Genomic DNA, 19012 nt, shown 5'->3' with positions numbered 1-19012 from the left:
TCAGATCTACTGGTTTGCCCTCATCTGCCGCAAAGCAATGAGGCTCTACAGCAGCTCGCCTGCTCCGGACCGGGCCCGATAGTGGCACCAAACGCCGGCTTTGGAACCCACCTGTCTCACCTTTCTGAATCGGGGGCTTTGGGGCGGCACCGTTTCGGATCCGGCGGCGATTCTTCCCAGCCGGGATGGAGAATTACCCCCCATCGAGGTCCCTTCGTTGCTGTGTGACAGCTGCTGGCCTTGAGGGGGCGTGTTTCCCAAAGCCTCCCTCCCGCCTTGCACAGCTGGCTGGTCAATGACGGCAGCTGCTGCAGGGTTCCAGATGTGGCCAGGTGTTGTGACTGGAAGCTGGGGTTTGTGGCCGGCCGGCCGGCTGGCCACAGGGGCTGTGAGAATTCTGCAAATCTCTTCTTTAGCCCTTGGGTCTCCCGTTGGCTGCTTAGAGCCACGAGAGGAAAGGACACCACGCAGACTCATCTGCGCATCCTTCTCCGATGTCCCTAATCGGGGTCTGCCATGATCTTTCTCTCCCCCGCCTTGAAAGACTGCCTGCTGTCTTTAACTTCCCCACTTTCCTGTTTCCAAGCCTGCTTCAAGATGTTCCTTGTTGCGCCAGGTGGCTGGTACAATGTTGATAGCCTTATTTGGGCATCTTGGAGGCTGTCTTGATTCTAAGAAAAGTGCCGAGGAATGGCCTCTGGAGAATTTCACACCCCCCCAGCTTTATTTAAAAAAAGCCATCTAAACTTTTTCATGCTTCTAGTTCATAAGGAATGCCTCGCCCAGCAAAATAGCAGAAGCTGGGGAAGAGCAGTCTCGCCTTTGCCCCAGATCATAGAAAGATGCTCAGTTGGAACAGACAGTATTGAAGAATTCTGCACTTTTTAAATGTTTGCACACCCCTGGTTTCCTTTTGATGGACCATATGGAAAACTTGGCCAACACCAGGGCCTTTTTGGAACAGACACCAACATCTTGAGGCTGATAAACAAGCTCCCTGTTATTTAGGAAGAGAAGGCCAACATATTTCAAGAATCCAAACGTAGCTTTGGATGCTGGCTTAGGTGCAGGATTTTGGACTGGGGAAGAATAGAGAGCCCCACACTCCCTCCAAAGTCTGGACCAGGATTGGCACTCTTGAATCCTTGTTTACTGCTGAACATTTGAACCAGGGACAGCTACAGGCAGTGGTGGTGGTGGGGGGAGTCAAACAAGTCAAGATGGCAGCTGTGTGGTGCCAAGCCCACCCCTTTTTTAATGCTCTGTTTGTGCGATGCATATAAAAATGGAACAGGGCTTCAATCATGGAGTTCCCATTGCCATCTTGACTTTTCTGACCACCACCCCCTGCAGATGCTCCTATTGAACAGAGAAAGGAATTTAAAACGGGAGAGTGAGTGATCGGAAATGAAGAAATATTAAAGGTGGCTGAGGATAGACCGAACCAGCTGTATTTGCTGTGCGGATCTAGAAGAAAGGAACGCTCGTAAGATTCCCTCTTGCCTCCTGATTGTTATTCTAGTCCCCTGAAGTCCGTAGGATTAGCAAGCCAAGATCGTGCCCTAGACGTTGATTCACTTGCACCAGCAACATGCCATGTTTCTTAGCAGCAGCCGAATCCAATACCAGCTGCCTCCTCAAGCGGGCCTAATCCAGGCGCAAGAGGAGAAATCCGTGGCAAAGGAGTGCGAGACTTCCACCCCTTTGTACAGAGTGGGCACGCTTGCTGCTAGAAAGAGTTGGGGGTGATCGCCAACGAGCTAAGCGGGTGTTTGCTTAACTGGCGTATTGAATAAACCACAGTTTACTGGCTGTGTCTGGATGACGCACTGGACTGTGGACACGCAAACCAGGTTTTGGTGTAAAGTTGTAATTTCTGCAGGCATTTTGCTTAGGGCAGCAAACAGCTGCTTGAGTTCAAGAAGTGGGCTTGGAGGCTTCCCACCAACTCAGCAAACAAATCCTGTAGCCAAGGTACAGGTAGTCTTCGGTTAACGGCCACAATAGGAACCGGAAAATTGGTCATTAAAGTGTGGCCATTAAGTGAGGCATCACATTTTTATGCACCCAATTCATGCACCCCATTTGATGATATTTTTTGCAGTGGTTGTTAAGCGAATCACGGTCATTAAGCGAATCGTGGGTTCCCTATTGATTTTGCTTGGGGCAAGTTGCAGGTGGTGATCACGTGACCCTGGGGTGCTGCAACCATCGTGGCATGCTGGTTGCCAAGTGCCTGATGTCACAATCATGTGACTGTGGGGACGCTGTGACAGTCGTAAGTGTGAGGACTGGTTGCAAGTCGCTTTTTTCAGCACTGTTGTAACTCTGGTTGCTAAATGAATGGTCGATAAGGGAGGACTTCCTATATTAGTGAATCATCAGTCGATTTCCAAAAATGTAACACAGCTGCGGTTAGTACATGTGGTAAGATGGCTTCAGCTACAGCATGGGCTACAGATCTTTAAAGAACAGGAAACTCCCAGGCTCGGTCGGAGCCCAGCTGGCCTTGAGCACTCCTGATCCCCAGTGCTAAGCTACTCCGAGTAGTCTTGCCTGTGCCCGTTACTTCACTGTACGTCCACGCATTCCTCTGCCTCCTGCCTTCCCCCACGGAAGGAGCGACGTTCTCGAGGGCTTGACGGAGGCAGCCAGTCCAAGATCTGTATGAGATTGGGCAAAAGCTTCGAAGGTGGCTTGTTTTGAACTGGACACACCTTCTCTCAAATTGCAGAATATTGCCCCATCTCCTCTGTTGGAATCGTTGCAAACAGCCCTGTTTTGAGTTGGAACGCGTTGGGAGTGATTTGAGTCCTTCCGGTAGATCAGAACAGCTGTTTCAGTCCTAAAATGCTGATGTTTTGAACTTGAAATGTATCCCATTGGAAAAGCTTTGCCTATAGCTAGTCTTTATCGTAAGAGGCAGGCATACTTAGACCGGCGTTTCTCAACTTCAGCGACTTTAAGATGGGTGGACTTCAACTCCCAGAATTCTCCAGCCAGCCATGCATGGCTGGCTGGAGAATTCTGGGAGTTGAAGTCCACCCATCTTAAAGTCGCTGAAGTTGAGAAACACTGTCTTAAGAGAAACTTTATGGGTATTCCCTATTTCTCAAAATAGCTGTTGTTTTCACACTACCCCACATGCCAAGCCTGGTTAGCTTTTTCCTGTGGTGTAGTGCATGTGGTGAACTTGGTCCGTGTGGTCAACATACCTTGCGCATCCAGAGAATGAGTTAATGCAGGAATCGGATTAAACGTGTTGTCTGACGGTCCCGGTTTGTATTAGTCAATCCTTGCCCCCCACCGGCGGACTTTTTCCCCAGGGTTCAAGCCCTCAGTGGTGTTACATCACCTTACAATTTTGTTGTAACCCCCCAAAGTGCAATACATAGATAGGTGTGCACACACACAGACATACAACAGAGAACTGTTAGGATGCATTTAAACACTGCCCTGCAGCCCAACAGGGTTTTCCTCCTGGCCTTGTTGAAATTTTTAACAGGAGATGTGGTGCTGGTTACCAGCTTGGCTGGCTTCGAAACAGGGTAGGATTGACTCCTGGAAGTCCTGGGAATCCACGGCTCTTAGCTTGGCTGGCAGTGGGACTGCCTCTGAAAGCCATCTGCTGGAAGACCTGTGCGCTTCCTTGGCAGTTGGTGGGCCATTCGGAGAACAGGCTGCTGGACTAGATGGGCCAGGGGTCTGATTCAGCGGGGCATGGCTTCTGTTCTTATGTTGTTGTTGCTTTTGATCCCCCTTCTCCTCAACTGCTCACAATTACGCAGCGGTGGACTCTGCTCCCTCTTACCTGACCGTTCCCTAGGCAGCATCTCTTCTCCCAGTCTCCCAAGGTCATTCCCACATATTGTCTGCTGGACAAGATGGGCCGGGAGTCCAATCCAAGAGGGTACAGCTTCTGTTCTTGTTCTTAAAATCGCTGTTTGTGTGATACCCCCCTCCCGTGTGTCTGCTGTATTTATTTCTCCCTTGCTGTGATGGGCATGCAAGTGTTGTTGTTGTTGGGGTTTTTTTGGTGAAAAGGCAAGCTCTACGTGTTTGTGCTTGTGGGGGAGCAGAAAGACCCCGCCAGCATTGAAGAGTGCTGTTTAACAGTTCTAGAGGTGCGGGACCAATCTAAGGGGCGGGGGAGAACTAAAAAGTAGTAACTTAGAAGAGTTGCCTTCTAATGCTGTTAACTATCTTCACAGTCCTGAAAAAGAGTCAGAAAAATGTGTGTGTGGGTGGGGGGGAAACAATGGATTTTTGACTCTTCAGAAGATCAAAAACGGGGCCAACTGATTTTGAAAAAGCACTGCTTGGGTTGACGTCTGAAGCGATCAGGAAAGGTGGGGTGATTTGCCAAGGCGCACAATCTGTGTGCGTTTACATCACATTTGCCAGATGTTGGGGCCACTCATAGATGGGACATTCTCTTTACTGTGATACAGCCCTGAAAAATGGGTGACGACAAAGTAACATACAGACAGAGCGCTGGATTGCCGCTGCCCCCCCCCCCAAGACTTGAGCCCTTGATTGTTGGCAACCAATAAAAATGATTTCAGCTGAGAAATGGCATTTTCTGCGTTCTTTGATTTCTGTGCTGACCTGCGGTTCTTGAGTAACGCAGCCTCGGTTGGTGGCCAAAGGGTAACCTTTCAGGGTAGAAAAAGGGCAAAATAGGAAGCTGTGTTTTCAAAATATTTCAGGGTGAAATCTGTTCCAGAACTTCACACCTCAGCCCTACATACTTCTGGAAGAGTCATTTCAAGAAATGGGTGAACCCTGGAAAGCTTAGATTGGTCCATCCTGAAGGGAAAATGGATGGAAGCAGGTATTTCCATTTACACTTAAGCAGGAGTTCAACCAGAGCAGCTTTTTACAAACTTGGCAACTTTAAGATGGATGGACTTGCTGGCTGGGGAATTCTGGGAGTTGAAGTCCACCCATATCGAAGTTGCCAGGTTTGAAAAAGACTGAACTAGAGCCCCCTCAAAGTGTGCTTCATTCGATGCAAGTAAAATGTTGTGAAATTTAATTTGGGGTTTGCTTCCACCTTGTTTTTGGGAAGGCACCGCCTGCTTTTCCGAGACAGAGAACAGCCCTTGGCTTAGAAAAAAGCATGTGGGTTTCTGCAAAAGAGCCCAGTTCAAATTTCTTTAGTTCCACACTTAAAAGATGCCCCAGGAACCCTCTTGGCTCATCACTTTCCACATCTTATCAGAGTGCCTGATTTTCAATATCCCCTCAACTGAGGTAATGGTATTGTGTTTTATAAGGTCTTCCCCGTGCTGTTTTGTGCATCCTGTTTGTTAAACATATTTGCCTGCCGCTATATTAAAAAAAATGACTCCCAGCGGCTTACCAGAATGATTTTGTCGTCGACCCAATTTCAGTTGCCGGAGCAGAAATGTCATTTATGTCTTATTAAACTTACTGATCTGAATATTCTTAAAAGGAGTCCTGGGGGAGAAGAGCTGATAATTAGTAGAAGATTGAAACTAGGACTGTGGTGAAACCCACCAATCCACCCCTTGCTGGAGGTCTTTAAACAGGACTGGATGGCTACCCTGCAGGGACGGTTCAATGCACTGAACAGAGGGTTGAGCTAGATGACCTCTAAGGTACCTCATGCATTCTAGGATTCTAAAGTCTGCCTCCAAGCTTGTATGCATTAAATAAGCTGATCTAAGCACACAGGGGTAAAGAAGGCCGGCTCTACCCTTGCCCACCTGGAAGGAAATGTCTTCTTGGCTCCAGAAAAGACAATACAAATCTGTTTGGAGGAAAAATGGACCCTGCACAATGCTGACAAAAAATAATTCAATTTCGTTACTGAGGCTGAGGCAGGAAGCCCAGCTCTCTTACCCCTGCTATGTTCCCTTCTAACCCAGAAATGTGAATTTTCTGTGAGAGCTGAAATTGCTTTGCCTTTGTGAATCTGGTGCCCTGCAATGCGTTTGTCTTCCTGGCAGAGAACGCTGGGAGATGGGCACCCCCAAACACCTGGAGGGCAGCTAATTGGCCAAACGGGGGCTAATCCTGCTTCCGTTTGAGGGTTGGGGGTCTCTGGAACAAATCTTCCTGCATTCATCTCATTTTCAAACTGTCCCAGGAGGGTGAGCCTTATGACATCTTGTGGCAATGTGTTCCACTGGTTAATTGTTCTGCAGAAAGGGGGTCCTCTGAATCTGTCCTGAATTGCCCCCCTCCCCATCCATCAACCTCTACTTTGAAAGAAAACTTGTTTTTCTATATTATACTTAATCCAGCCTGTTTAAACAAAGGAGAATCTTGCGTCTCCTGAAAAAGTTGGTTCTGTTGTCGAGCTCCACTGGCCCCATTAGGAAATTCTTCCTGATGTGCAACCACAATCAATGTCCTTGCCATTTCTTGTCCTTCCTTCTGGAATCACTCAACCCTTCTAGCCATCTTCTGCATGATGGCCCTCCAGATACTTGGAGCCCACTCAGGTCTTCTCTTCTCCAAGGTTAAGCCTTCCCAACGCTTGGTTCCCCTTGAGTTTTTCCTTGCAGACCAGGAATTCCACCCTATCTGCTGCTGCAACCAGACTGGAGATGTAAAATGGGGTACCTCAGATTGATGTAGATCTTCAATATCCACTGTATATGTCCACAGACAAGCCCATGTGTGGACAAGCTGACCCTCGAAATTTCAACCAAAATACCATGAAAAGATGCATCACTCGCGAATAAGCCAACCCTTGAATTTGTAAACAAAGTATGTTGTAACCGGGACATACATACGTACATACACATACATATATATAAGTATTGGAGTGTCCAAGGGCGAACCTCTCCTCTGCCAACATTGACCGGAGCCACCAACTCAGAAGAGGCAGTACTGAAGCACAAGGCCTCTCTGACTGGTGGCCCAGAATGTTAGTAAGAGACTAGACAACCATGGCCTGTTAGGTCATCGTCTCAGAGATATTTCCTTACCAGATTCCTCAATGCCTTCAACAATGGCAGAGCTTCTAATGTGCTGGAAAAGTTCTTAAAAATTCAGGGAGGCCTTCAGAGAGGTATCTGCCGTGAAAGGAGCCCAGTCAAACATCGGGAGCTGACCACAGGAAATGTTTTATGTTGTCTTACGTCATAAAATATTTTATAAAATTTGCCAAATTTCTATTCCACAGAACCCTTGATTTTGGATGCATCCTGTAAGTTAGCTCATTTGAGGTACCTTGGCTCAAAAATTGTTGCCCTACGACGCACCCTTTCGCCCAGTTCAAGGTTACGAAGTATCAAACAGACACAAGACTTTCAGTAGTAGATAGATAAGCATGTGTAATGGGAATAACCTTGAGGAACAGGAGGAAGAGCTGCAACTAAGGCAACAGATAAAAGAAATCTGAGTCTGGGCCAGAACTGTATCCCGAGAAAGCATCTTAGAGAAGACCCTCACTAGTTCTCATGAAGGTAAAGGGAGGAAGGGGGCATTCAGACTTAACAGGATTCTGTTGCTGTAACCTTATAATAACAGTAGTATCAGCATGCGTGACTTTGGTTTCCTAGTTTGATCTACCTCAAAGGGCTGATAGCAGGTCCATGTCTCATGATGTCAACCACAAGAGCAACCCATGGGTGTTTCCACCCCATGCCTGTGTCTGAGCCCTGACTGTGAAGATCTAGCTAATCAGCTCCATCAAGGGCCTTCTGTAATTGCTACTACCTTCTCAACAACTTTCCCCTAAAAGTTAAGGTTAGACATGGGGCAAGTTATCCAACACACTTGGGTTGAGGGATGGCTCTTGACAGGGACGTGTCACTGCCTCTTTCAAGGTTGGTAGCAATTCCCCCCTCTCAAGGTGTTCCCTACCACCTGAGCCCGTTCCCTTGTCCCCTCGCTGGCAGCTCAAACCAGGCAAGAGGGACAAAGATCGAGACCATCGAAGATGGACTTCATCTCACCACCAAACTCAAGAACTTTTTCCAGTTCAGACTTCAGTGGGATTTATGACCGTTTGGTCTAACCTGGTGCGGCATCAGGCTCAATCCCAGTGAATGGCAGGCCGTACAGGCCCACAAGATTGGACAAATTAGATACCACCCCCTTTGGAAGCTTGGTAGCTCATCCATAGCCTAGCCTGTTTCCTACATTCATTCCTCCAGTGACATGGGGACCTCCAAGTTGGCATACGCACCCCAAGTGCACCGTTCAGGATCTTCTAGACCTGTGTTCCTCAACCTTGACAACTTGAAGATGTGTGGACTTCAGCTCCCAGAATTCCCCAGCCATGTCAACTAAACTACTCCGATCACAAAACAACCACCACCACCACCATCTCCTCCCTTCCTTCCACCCCCCTGGGGAAAAAACCTCCAAAGAAAGAGATATAGGTTTATTATAGATCTTGCAAATTTCCCGTTGAGATTCCTGGCCAAGTTCCCTCCTCTGGTGAAAGCTGTTTTGGTTTGTGTCGAAGACCACCCAAGTGCGCTGGTGTCCAGAAGGCGCACAGTGCTCCTACTAAAATGTGAAGCCTGCTCTCACAGCTTACGAAGCTTCTGGAGAAGCATGGTCCGAAGCTCCTTGTTGGTGACGTTCTCCACAATGGATTCCAAGAAGTGAGTCTCATTTGCCTTGCGCAGAGCGCTCCCGAGGGACTCGTCGATGTCATAAAGCATCTCGTACTGTGAGAGGATTTCTAAGGAGAGAAGCAGGAGAGGTTCCCCGGCCCCATCGTTGGGCAACATGGCAGCCACGTGAAGCGTGTGGCAGAACATCTGGATGTAAACGAAGGACAGCTCCCGGGTCACGTTCTTCTCTTCCACAGAGTGCCACTGGCCACGGGCAATGCTCTTCACTGAGCCCAGCAGATCGGATAAGCTAAGGCAATACAGCCTTGCCACGTGTTTCCACGCCTCTGCTGGCATCCACGTTGCACCACTGGAACTGCAGAGGAACTGGAAGGTCCGCAGCAGAAGCACGGACAACTGGAGATGATATGCAAAAGGCCGGAAGTTCAACAACGGCAGGTACTGGACATACTCTAGGGAATAAGGCACGTACAGGATTTCTCGTTCCAGGAGGCTTTTGACCACATGAACAAGTCTCCTCCACTCGCTTTGGCTACACCATGGAAAGACCTGGACAAGGGCCACCAAAAACCCCTTGCTGAAGAGGTTGACTTCTTCAGGGTTGTCTACGTTGACCATGAGGAGTACAAGCATCTGCTCCCGTAAGGCTGTTGAGACACAGCAACTTTCCATCCAGGCCAGCAACCCACTGCCTGCCCCATAATTTGGGAGTGAGCGGGATGTCCATTCCTCCTCTGGAAGCTTACAGATCTCAAAAAGGGTAGCTGGGACTTCATTCTTGAAATGTTCTCCAAAGATGTTCTTCAAGCGGAGGCCAATGGTCCAGTCCAAGACTCTTATTCTCTTGTGCAACCATGCCACAGATTGGGCCCACAACTCTGGAGACAGGGAGTCCTTTTGGACCAGAATAACATCACAGAGTTGTGCTAAGTTGGTGGCCACCAAATCTTTGGTCTCTAGGGAGTATCTCTGTTGGTCTTGTGGTTGGTGCCAGTATTGTGAGAACCCATCAAGGAGTCTGCAGAGAGAAAAGATGAGTGGAAACGGGTGGCAGGTATGAACCCAACTCTGTTCAGATGGTACTTTCAAAGCCTTGTCAAGGATTTGCAAGCACAGCTCAATACGGGGAGAGTCGGACTTCAGAAAAGGAAAGACCAGGCTTTGGATCACCTCTGCAGGAGAGAGGAGAGGGCTGGCCCCAGTCGGTTGCATGAGATGAACTAGGAACTCCAGGAATTGCTCCTTTTCCTTGGGGGAAGAGAGACGGTCCCAAACAGTCTCTTTCAAACATTCTAGGAGTAGGTTGACCGGTAAGTCTGGTTGATCCCAAGACTCTTGGAAGTTCAGGGCTGGGAAAGAACATAGGATCTCAGCCAAGAATTGATGGGTTCCCAAGTTGGCTATAGCCAAATTACTTATCTTCTTGATGGTCCCTTCTGGGTTGAGTAGCACCAGCCGAGACACTGAGAGTATGGCCTTCTTAAAGCCTTCACCAGAGGCACTCTGGATGATCTGGTTCAAGGCGACGTTGAGTTCCTCCTGGAATCCTTCTGAGAACGCTGCCATCACCTTAGAAAGGCCTTGTCTGCCCCAAGCGGCCAAAACACCAGCAATTACTTTGTTCTTGTCTGGCAAGGAGAGTTCCGTGTAACAGCCAAGGATGATCTTGGCCACCTTAGTTTGTTGCTCCCGGTTTCTGGCAGAATCATCAGATTGTAAAGATGCTACTGTCTCCAGCAACTTCAAGATTAGCTCTGCATCCTGGAAGAGTTCTTTATTCTTAACGAGGCAAGCAACCCAGTCCTGGCTCAAGGCCCATCTCTTCTCCTTAGCGAACACAGAACACATTTCTTTGTGTCGGTCCATTTTTTGGTCAATGATCACCATGGCTACTGAAGCCACCAGATCACTGCCGGCGCTCTTGCCCCACGACTCGGGGCTGATCTTCTTCAGGACGTCTGCAGTGACTTTGCCCAACTCCAGCATCACCCGTGCCGTTTCCTGGTCAAGGTCCTCTAAGACGGCACAGTCGCTCAACTTCTTCTGCAGGGCGGCCACGCAGTTGAGGAGCCGGTAGCTCTCGTAGCAGACCTGCTGAGGGTCGTTCAAGAAGACGTGCAGCTCTGAAGACCACTCCTCCATCAAGGAATGGAGAAGGCTTAAGTTGCCGAGCACGGCTTTATTGGACAACTTGACCATGTCGAACACACTCATGCTCCTCTCGGCCTCCTTCACCTTCACGTCGAAGTCCTTCTTGTTGTATCGGTTTTCACAGTCACTGCTCCAGAGGGTCACCACCGAGGAGATCTTTTCCAAGTACGCCTGGGGGGACAACGCCTTCCTTTCGCACTCCGTTGCCACCAAAGCAGACAACACATCCGCTAAGTTGGCGAGAGCGTAACACTTCATCCTGGCCGAGCCAAGGCTGTCTTTGATCAGTCTCAGCCCTTCGGTCAAGATCGGGAGGACGACGGGGATGGCCGAGGCCTCGGGCAGAGAAGAAGAACTGCTTTTGAATCTCTTCGGCGGTTGGCCCAGGTCATCTGACTCCAAAAAGTGCTGGTAGGACACACTTTGGAACAGCAAAGTCAGCCGATCTTCTTCACCTTCTTTGTGCTTCATAATCTCCCACCAAACATCTAGGAAGAAAGACGCGTCGGCTGGAGATGTCCCCTTAGCCACGTACTCTACCAACAGCTCAAGCTCCTTTTGGCAAACGTGATCCGGCAGCACCAAAAGCAGCTGGGTGAAAAGCCGGGGCGCGTTCACGGCCTTGAACAGCTCGAAGAGGACGGTACGGTTGATCTCAGGGATCATGTTGCTCACCGAGAAGAAAGCATCGTCCTTCCACCTTTCGTTGGACGAGACACCAGAGAGGAGGATTTTGGACCAGAGGACGACGGCTGCCTTCTTCTTCCAGGCATTGGGCTGGGGTGGGTACGAAGAATACGATGTACAGATCTCCTGCAGGGCATCCAGGATCGGCTTCCCCACCAGGGACCAGTCCGACTTGGCCAGTTCTGATAACGGCTTGGGATGGCACAGCCTGGATGCCAGCAGAAATCCACCGTGCAAGATGGTCACTTCACCGCAGATGGTCACCGGCCCTGTTTCGAACAACGGAAGACACGTGGAAACCAGTGAAGAGCGAGCCCATGAAATGACATGTGGGAATGACCTGGGGAGACGGGGCCAAGAGATGCTGCCTAGGGAACGACTAGATAAGAGAGGACATAGCCCGCAGCTGCATAATGGGTGGAGAAAGAAACTCAGAAAGGAACTTCCCTAACCTATCAAAAGACTTGCAAGATCGACGGCAGCCTTCCCAGGTGGACCAGACAGGGAACACGCCCAGGTGAGCTAATTCTATTTTATTGTAAGGCTACATTGAGAGGATCTTGCAAGTCTGAAAGTTCAGTTCTCCCACCTTCTCCTTCACACTCCAAGACGCTAAAGAGGATCCCTCCTGAGCCTCTTTCTTCACCCGTTATGCAGCTGTGGACTACGTCCTCTCTTATCCGATTGTTCCCTAGGCAGCGTCTCTTCCCCTGGTCTCCCAAGGTCATCCCCACTTACCATTACAGCATAGTCAGCCCAGGATGTTCTCTTCAAATGGCCTTGAGATCTCAGGAAATGAAAAATCTTGGCCTCCCACCCTGCCCTTCTATCTGGAGATGACAGGGACCTTTTGAATGGAAAACATAAGAGTTACAGTTAAGTATGAATAGGACGCATCCAGACCATTTGCCAGGCTCGCACATGACTTGCTAAGCCACACTGCGCTTAATCATAGTTTAGTGAATAAACCACTAAACTGAGTAAGTTCATAAACCTCACAAAGCCAGTGAATTGTAAGAATACAGGAGTATGACCTTTTATTTTATTTATTTGTTGAATTTATACAGCCGCCCATCTAACCTATGCGACTCTGGGTGGCTGACACAATTAAAACTGTGTACTATTTCCCTGAGAATATTCCTAAAACATTCTCTAACAAAACTGTTAACAAATGCCCATCCTTTTCCTATTAACTTTTGGAAGTAAGTATTAAATAAATACTTGGGTTTTTAATGTTTTTTTATGTTTGACTGTTTTATGGTTTTGTTACATTTGTACGCCTCTGTGAAACATGTTCTGTGGGATGGGCGGTGATATAAATCTGCTAAATACAGTAAATAACTCAGAAATCCAATCCCATTGTGTTCAATAGGAATTTCCCCCCTGCAAATTTCTTTTGCTCTGCAGGGTAAATCGCTTTGCTTTCCAATGTGTACTGCAAATTTAACAAAATATTGTGACGTGGTTAAGCTATATCTTTTACCTAGAGCCGTTTAAAACAAACACAAGGCTTTATCAAAGCAAATGTGGAATTTTTGCTCCTTTGGAGACGGATGGGCTTCACCCTCTGAAGCCTTCAGCTTTTAATTGCAATTATGTATAATCCATCTATAGTGCATTTACATATTCAAAGTATTTTGCATGTTATCTAATTATAGCTGTATGTGGGGATTTCTCTATGCTGGCACATATCCAGAGATAGGGACAGCTTCTACTCTGCTCTCCTGCAGGAAAGGAATAAAAAAAAATGTTTTGGTGAGTAAACTTGGGAGTTTAATTTACTAACCAAATACAGTATATGGAAAGGAACAAAGCAGTTGGCAGTATTATTAGCAGATCACTTTTTGACCTTGTTAGGAGATTTTGTGATTTTATGGTGTTGGATTGTAATTGTATGCTGTGAATCACCCGGAGTCTGGCAGTATACAAGCACTGTGATAAATATATTAATACAGGGTTCCTCCACCTTGGCAACCCTAATTCTGGGAGTTGAAGTCCGCACAGCTTAGAGTTGCCAAGGTGGAGGAACCCTGTATTAATACATTCAGGAGGAAAAGAGACCCCGAGGAAACCAGCTGCTTGTCCAAGGCCACCAAAAAGTACCACGAGGGCGGAGCAAAGCAGGAGTCCGCCGTTTGCAAATTGTACTGGGTGCCTTTATCGCGGAAAGCCCGTTTCTTTCATCATGGCTTGTTGGACAAGCCACGAAGGCAACCCCGCTGCATTAACCCACCACCCGCGGGCTGCAAACCACAAAGTCGCGCGCGCGCGCCGCGCTCAACCCGACTCCGCCCAACCGGATGGTGGTTGGGCGCGCTGGGCGAAGCCTACACGTGGCGCGGGCCGCGTTCGCACGGCTCCGTTGGAGCCTGGCCTGGGCGGACCCCCCCACCCGCCACCCCCCGGGGCCCAGGATCAGGCGAACCCGAGGGGCGAGCACGCCGCGGCAAAGGCCACCCGGCCCTTGTTCCGGAACGAACAGACCCTGGTGCCAAAATCAGGAAGGCGCCAGGGAGGCGGCGGCGGCGCCTACCTTGCAGGGCTACCTTGCCGGCCTACCCCGCAGGGCTGTTGGGAGGAGGAGAGCGGGGCGCGGCGCCCCGCGCTCCCGGGGAGGGGAGGGGAGGGGAGGGGAGGCGGCCAGGGCGCCCGCCTGGGCTCAGCCACCCACCTATGTCCATGGCTGCCGCCGGGTCGCCTCCCAGCGCGGCTCCTGCCGGCGAGGGGAAGGAGGCATGGCCGAGGTCCGGGCTGCGCGGCCGCCGCCTGCCGCCTGCGGGCTCCGAGAGGCGGCCGGGGGCCGGCGCGGCGGCGGCGGGGAGCTGGGCCATTGTGCGCTCAGGGCGCGCGACACAAAGCGCGCTCGGGGACCGGAGCCCGCAGCCGAGCGCCGCCGCCGCGCTCCCCAGCCCTCGGCCCGGCCCGGCCGCTCCGCCTCCCTCCTCCGGCGCCGCCCAGCCAGCGAGACGGGGCTGCGCAAGGCCAAGGACCGTCGGAAGAGCTACCTCTGCCGGCTCCTGCGAAACACGACGCGCGGCGGCCGCGCGGCCCCCCTGCCCGCCTACACGTGCTGGTAACGCTCCCGGATCGCGCGCCGGCGCGGAGCGGAGAGCCTGCCCGGCCCCGCAAAGAGGAGGGCGAGGGCGCCCCGGGGCCGCTCCCTCCCCGCGCGCAAAGAGGAGGGTGGCGGTGGCGCTCCGGTGCGCGCAGGACGGCGGCGGGTTCTTGGCTGACGGTGCCCCCAAGGCCGTTCTGGGACTCCGGGCGACCGCAAAAAAACTCCCTGCAGTTTTCCCGGCAAGGGTTTTTTTTTTTCTTTTTTCGGAAGTGGTGTGCCATTGCCTCCTTCCTAGGGCCGTGAGGGTGGCTGGCAGTGGCACAAAGTTGTTGTAACAACCGGCAGCTTTTCAGGGTTTAAGAACTCATCTGGGCTGGCCAGATTTTCCGCAGCTGCGATTGGCCCAATCGAAGTTTAGCTTTTTTTTTAATAAGAATTTTATGATATTACATCTCCAAGTATAGTTAAAAATACCAAGCAGAGAGTACAGTAAAGATAGGAGACAGAACTAAAAGAAAAAGAACAAAAACTATAAAAGTGAACATAGAAAATAGAAACAGAAGGTGGCTTCCGAATATGAGTATAATTCGAAGTTTAGCTTCTGAAGACTTCCTATTCCATCCCCAGTGCTGTAGCTTCTTATAACGCACGCGGGTGATGCATTCCAGATGCAGGAAAGAGCTGTCAGCATGTGGTACAGTACATTGCTTCAGATTGGATCTCCCAAAGGGGCTAGACCAGGGTTTAACAGGCATCCTGCTTGCGGCTTGAGAGCCAGTTTGGTATCATGGTTAAGGCATCAAGACAGAAACTGGGAGACCTGAGTTCTAATCCCGCCTCAGGCATGAAGCCAGCTGGGGGACCTTGGGCCAGTCCTTCTCTCTCAGCCCTAGGAAGGACGCAAGGACAAACCACTTCTGAAATCTTGCCAAAAAAAAAGTCACAGACTTGGGATCTGGCCAGGCAGTCACCAGGAGTCAACACTGACTCAAAGGCCCGCTCTTATCGTATCTCTTATTCAAGTAAACAGAAGATCTACGGTGAACTTATTTGACCGGGGTTAAATATATGCTGTGATTTTGGGGAGCTATTAACAGGATTTCTTTGTGACCAGGACTGAATGATGAGGTTTTAAGGATCTGTTTATAAATGGGGAGAGATTTCTTTTGCTTTATTGTTTAGAGAAAGTGATAAATTGGATTATAAAATGGTTTTCTTTTTTTAAAATTAAGCTTAAAATACATACGTTATTACTTCTGGTAGCTCTTAATAGACTTTTGCAGATGAGGATTGAATGACGAGTTTTTATAATTTATTTATCGATAAGGGTTGAGAGGAGGGAAGAAAAGATTTACTTTTTTTGTTTCTTGAAAGACTAGAGAAGGTTTCAAGTTACTGAAATTGTTTATACTTCTCTAGAGCAGTGGTTCTCAACCTGGGCAACGTTAACGTATGTGGACTTCAACTCCCAGAATTCTCTAACCAGCATGGCTGGCTGGGGAATTCTGGGAGTTGAAGTCCACATATCTTAAAGTTGCCCAGGTTGAGAAACACTGGTGTCTGTGTGGGGTCATTTATTTATTTATTTGTCAAATTTCCCTCCCGCCCATCTCGCATACGACGACTCTCATATATATATTTTTTTCTTTCTTCTGTCTTTTTTTTTATTTTCTATCTATTTTTAGTTTGCATTCGTTTTTTTATTTTTGCATTCTTAGATTCTAATATAAAAATTATTGAAAAAACACGCCGACTCGAAGGCCAAAAAAAGAGGGGGGGGCACAGCTTAAGTTTCAAAGTCTTCTGCCACCTAACATGACTCTCCTTCTCTCTCCCCTCCGGTGTGCGGCGGATGGACCTCCAGGGACAGCCCTTACAAATCGGACACCCGCTTGATCTGCCGCCAGTCGCTCTGCACAGGCCTGAAGGAAGGGGCGCTGATGTCGACGTGCCACCGGCTGAGTTTGAAAAAACCTCTGCAGTGGTCAAACAAGTGAGGGCGACCACCCCAGGTTAGGAAAGGTGCGGTTTGGCCTTTAAAATTGGTGACCGCAGAGAGTTGGGGGTCAGTGGCCTCCGGGGAGAATGGCACAGCTGAAAGAGTGGCACCCTGGGGGAACCGTAAGGAGAGAGCCATGAAGAAGTAGCTTGCCAGAGCGGAGAGACAGGAATGAAAAGAAGTGCCCCATGTTGTGGCAGGAGCCGTCCAGCGCTGAACTCGGACGCCAGCTGCTTTTCTTGTTTTTCCCATTCCTGCTGCGGCAGCGTTAATAAAGGGCAGATGAAGTAGCTAAGCAGCCCCTTGATGCATCCAGATTTTTGGCTTTGTTGTAAACAACGTTTCTCAGTCTTAGCTATTTTAAGACGGGTGGACTTCAACTCCCAGAACTCCCCAGCCAGCAAGGCTGGCTGGGGAATTCTGGGAGTTGAAGTCCACCCGTCTTAAAATGGCTAAGTGTAATGATTGCCTGAACCCAAATAAAATGCTCGGACTCAAAATCAAAGTTTAAGTTCTGATTTTATTTAGAATAGAGTGCAAACAGAAAGAAAGCTGAGAATGAGAAAACCGTGCCTAAAGTCAAACTAAATAGCCCCGTTCCAAACATCGTCCCACCCACCCCTTCATTCATCACAACCCCACATTCCCAGGTGCTCCTAACGAGCTCTGCTGATCAACGGGCAAAAAGACCTTGACATTAAAAAGATAACGGAAACACATTCCTCCCTGGCACAGACAGACACAGCTCTCAGTCTCAGTACAAGGTTTATCAGCAGTACCCTCCCAGCCAGGAACGCGCATCAACACTCTGGCATGCGAACCGTTACGATGTACAAACACATTGAAACGATGAACATGACACTAAGGCTGAGAAACGCTGGTTGTAAGGGTTAGCCTTGCTGGTATGGGACTGTACTACATCAAGATGCAGAGGGGAAGCTTCAGGCCTGAACACCCCATGCTGAAAACAGAGGAAACAGACCTAGTTTGGGTGACCTCAAAGGGGCTAAAGCAGGGCTTCTCAACCAGGGTTCCGTGGCACCCTCGGGTTCCGCGAGAGGCCACCAGGGGATCCCTGGGAGATCACGATTTATTTAAAAAATTATTTCCAATTCAGGCAACTTCACATTAAAGAGGTAAGTTTCATTCCTTATTTTGAGTTTAAGAACACTGTTGATGCCTCTGGACAGGCCTACCCATGAAACGAATATCATAATTTTGTAACTTCCGGCCTCTATTTGAGCCTGGATGTGCAGGGGTTCCCCGAGGCCTGGAAAATATTTCAGGGGTTCCTCCAGGGTCAAAAGGTTGAGAAAGTCTGGGCTAAAGTCATAGTAAGCACATTCTAATGATGGTAAACCATGAATCGCAGTTCAGTGTATGTAAAGCAGGCCACTGGGATGCATTTGGCAAACCATGGGTAAAAATGATGTAGTGCAATGTTTGAATTGTCTGTCTTGGTCTTTTTAGCTAACACTTGTCTGTTAGAAGTTCTGCAGGGGCAAAAGCGAGTGGGGACGCTTTTCCCTCTCCAACTTGGTCTTTTTAAAATTAGAGGGTAAGATTAAACCCCTGACCTTTTGAAATATGGTCCCTTCCCCCAGTGGGGTATGCTAGCTTTTTAAGTGCAGAGAATTAGAGCTAAATAATCTTTTCAGATCCATCTGACCAGCCAGGCTGCATCTTAACTGTTAACATTCTGAAAAAGTGGCAGAGCGTAAGATTTTGCTAGCAGTGCCAAAACTCCCATCCTGGATTTGAAGCCAGCCTGTCCCTGTAAACACTTTTCTTTGCATAAAAAATTGAGGCATAAGCCCTTCCTTTTACTGCCCAGCTTAATCACTCTGTGATATTACCAAGGTCAGGTAAATTGGAACAGGGTCAGAAAAGGGCAATGAAAAAATGATCAGAGGACTAGAAATTAAGTGCTGTGGTTTGCAGAGCGATTGGAGCTAAGCATGAGCAGCGCTGAAAAAAGACAAGGGATGTACCTTACAGCCTTAATCAGATACCTGAAAGGATGTCCTAGGGATGGAGGTCAAGATCCATTTTTTTCTTGTTTCAGACCGCAGATCATGAAATAATAGATTTAAGTTACAGGAAGACAGATTCCAAGTGAATGTTAAAAAAAATTTCCTAAGAGGAAAAGCTGTTCAAAAGGGAAGCCAGTGGTGCACAGAGGTGGTGGGTTCCCTTCACTGTCCAGGAGAGGATGGACAGCCATCTCTCAGGAAAGCTTTAACTTGGATTCTAGCACTCAATAGGGGGTTGTACTAGATGGCCTCAAGTGTCCCTTCCAAAATTGTACAGGTGGTCCTCGCTTAATGACCAAAATTGGACCAGAATTTTGGTTGCTAAGCAAAGCGGTCATTAAGCAAATCCAACCAGATTTTATGACCTTGGTGGTGGTCGTTAAGCAAATCACTGCAGGCATTAAGCAAACCACATAGTTCCAATTGAAGCAAATATTTGTAGCTCAGGGTTGAACTGTCACGTCCTGGGCGCTCTCTGAGCCTTGTTGTTTTCTTGCAGACGTTTCATTGCCAGGCTAGG

The 19012-nt window shown here is 48.9% G+C and overlaps 2 protein-coding genes across 2 annotated transcripts in view; one reads left to right on the top strand and one right to left on the bottom strand.

Moving 5' to 3' along the window:
- Positions 1-1495, top strand: part of TLCD3A (TLC domain containing 3A) — a 20846-nt gene extending 19351 nt beyond the window's left edge. Inside the window, exon 7 of the mRNA XM_063296521.1 lies at positions 1-1495. This exon is cut by the window's left edge and continues 191 nt beyond it. Within this exon, the coding sequence (XP_063152591.1) occupies positions 1-82 (82 nt within the window). The 3' untranslated portion in view covers positions 83-1495.
- A 6856-nt stretch (positions 1496-8351) lies between these two features.
- GEMIN4 (gem nuclear organelle associated protein 4) lies at positions 8352-14479 on the bottom strand. The gene is made up of 2 exons (XM_063296155.1): positions 14074-14479; positions 8352-11671 (listed from the first exon to the last, which is right to left on the bottom strand). The coding sequence occupies exons 1-2, from the start codon at positions 14231-14233 to the stop codon at positions 8514-8516; spliced, it is 3318 nt and encodes a 1105-aa protein (XP_063152225.1). The 5' UTR covers positions 14234-14479; the 3' UTR covers positions 8352-8513.
- Positions 14480-19012: the final 4533 nt, after the last annotated feature.

The sequence above is a fragment of the Candoia aspera genome, chromosome 1, assembly GCF_035149785.1.
Source record: "Candoia aspera isolate rCanAsp1 chromosome 1, rCanAsp1.hap2, whole genome shotgun sequence".
NCBI classification, from domain to species: Eukaryota; Metazoa; Chordata; class Lepidosauria; order Squamata; family Boidae; genus Candoia; species Candoia aspera.
Note: the sequence above shows the minus strand (reverse complement) of the source record. Positions and strands in the feature narration are given on the sequence as shown.

What these genes read in the sequence shown, in the direction of transcription:
- GEMIN4 (XM_063296155.1), bottom strand. Translation starts at nt 14,233, where the DNA reads ATGGCCCAGCTCCCCGCCGCCGCCGCGCCGGCCCCCGGCCGCCTCTCG. An exon ending in GGCGGCAGCCATGGACATAG is followed by an intron (nt 11,672 to 14,073) that starts GTGGGTGGCTGA and finishes TGTTCGAAACAG; the next exon opens with GGCCGGTGACCATCTGCGGT.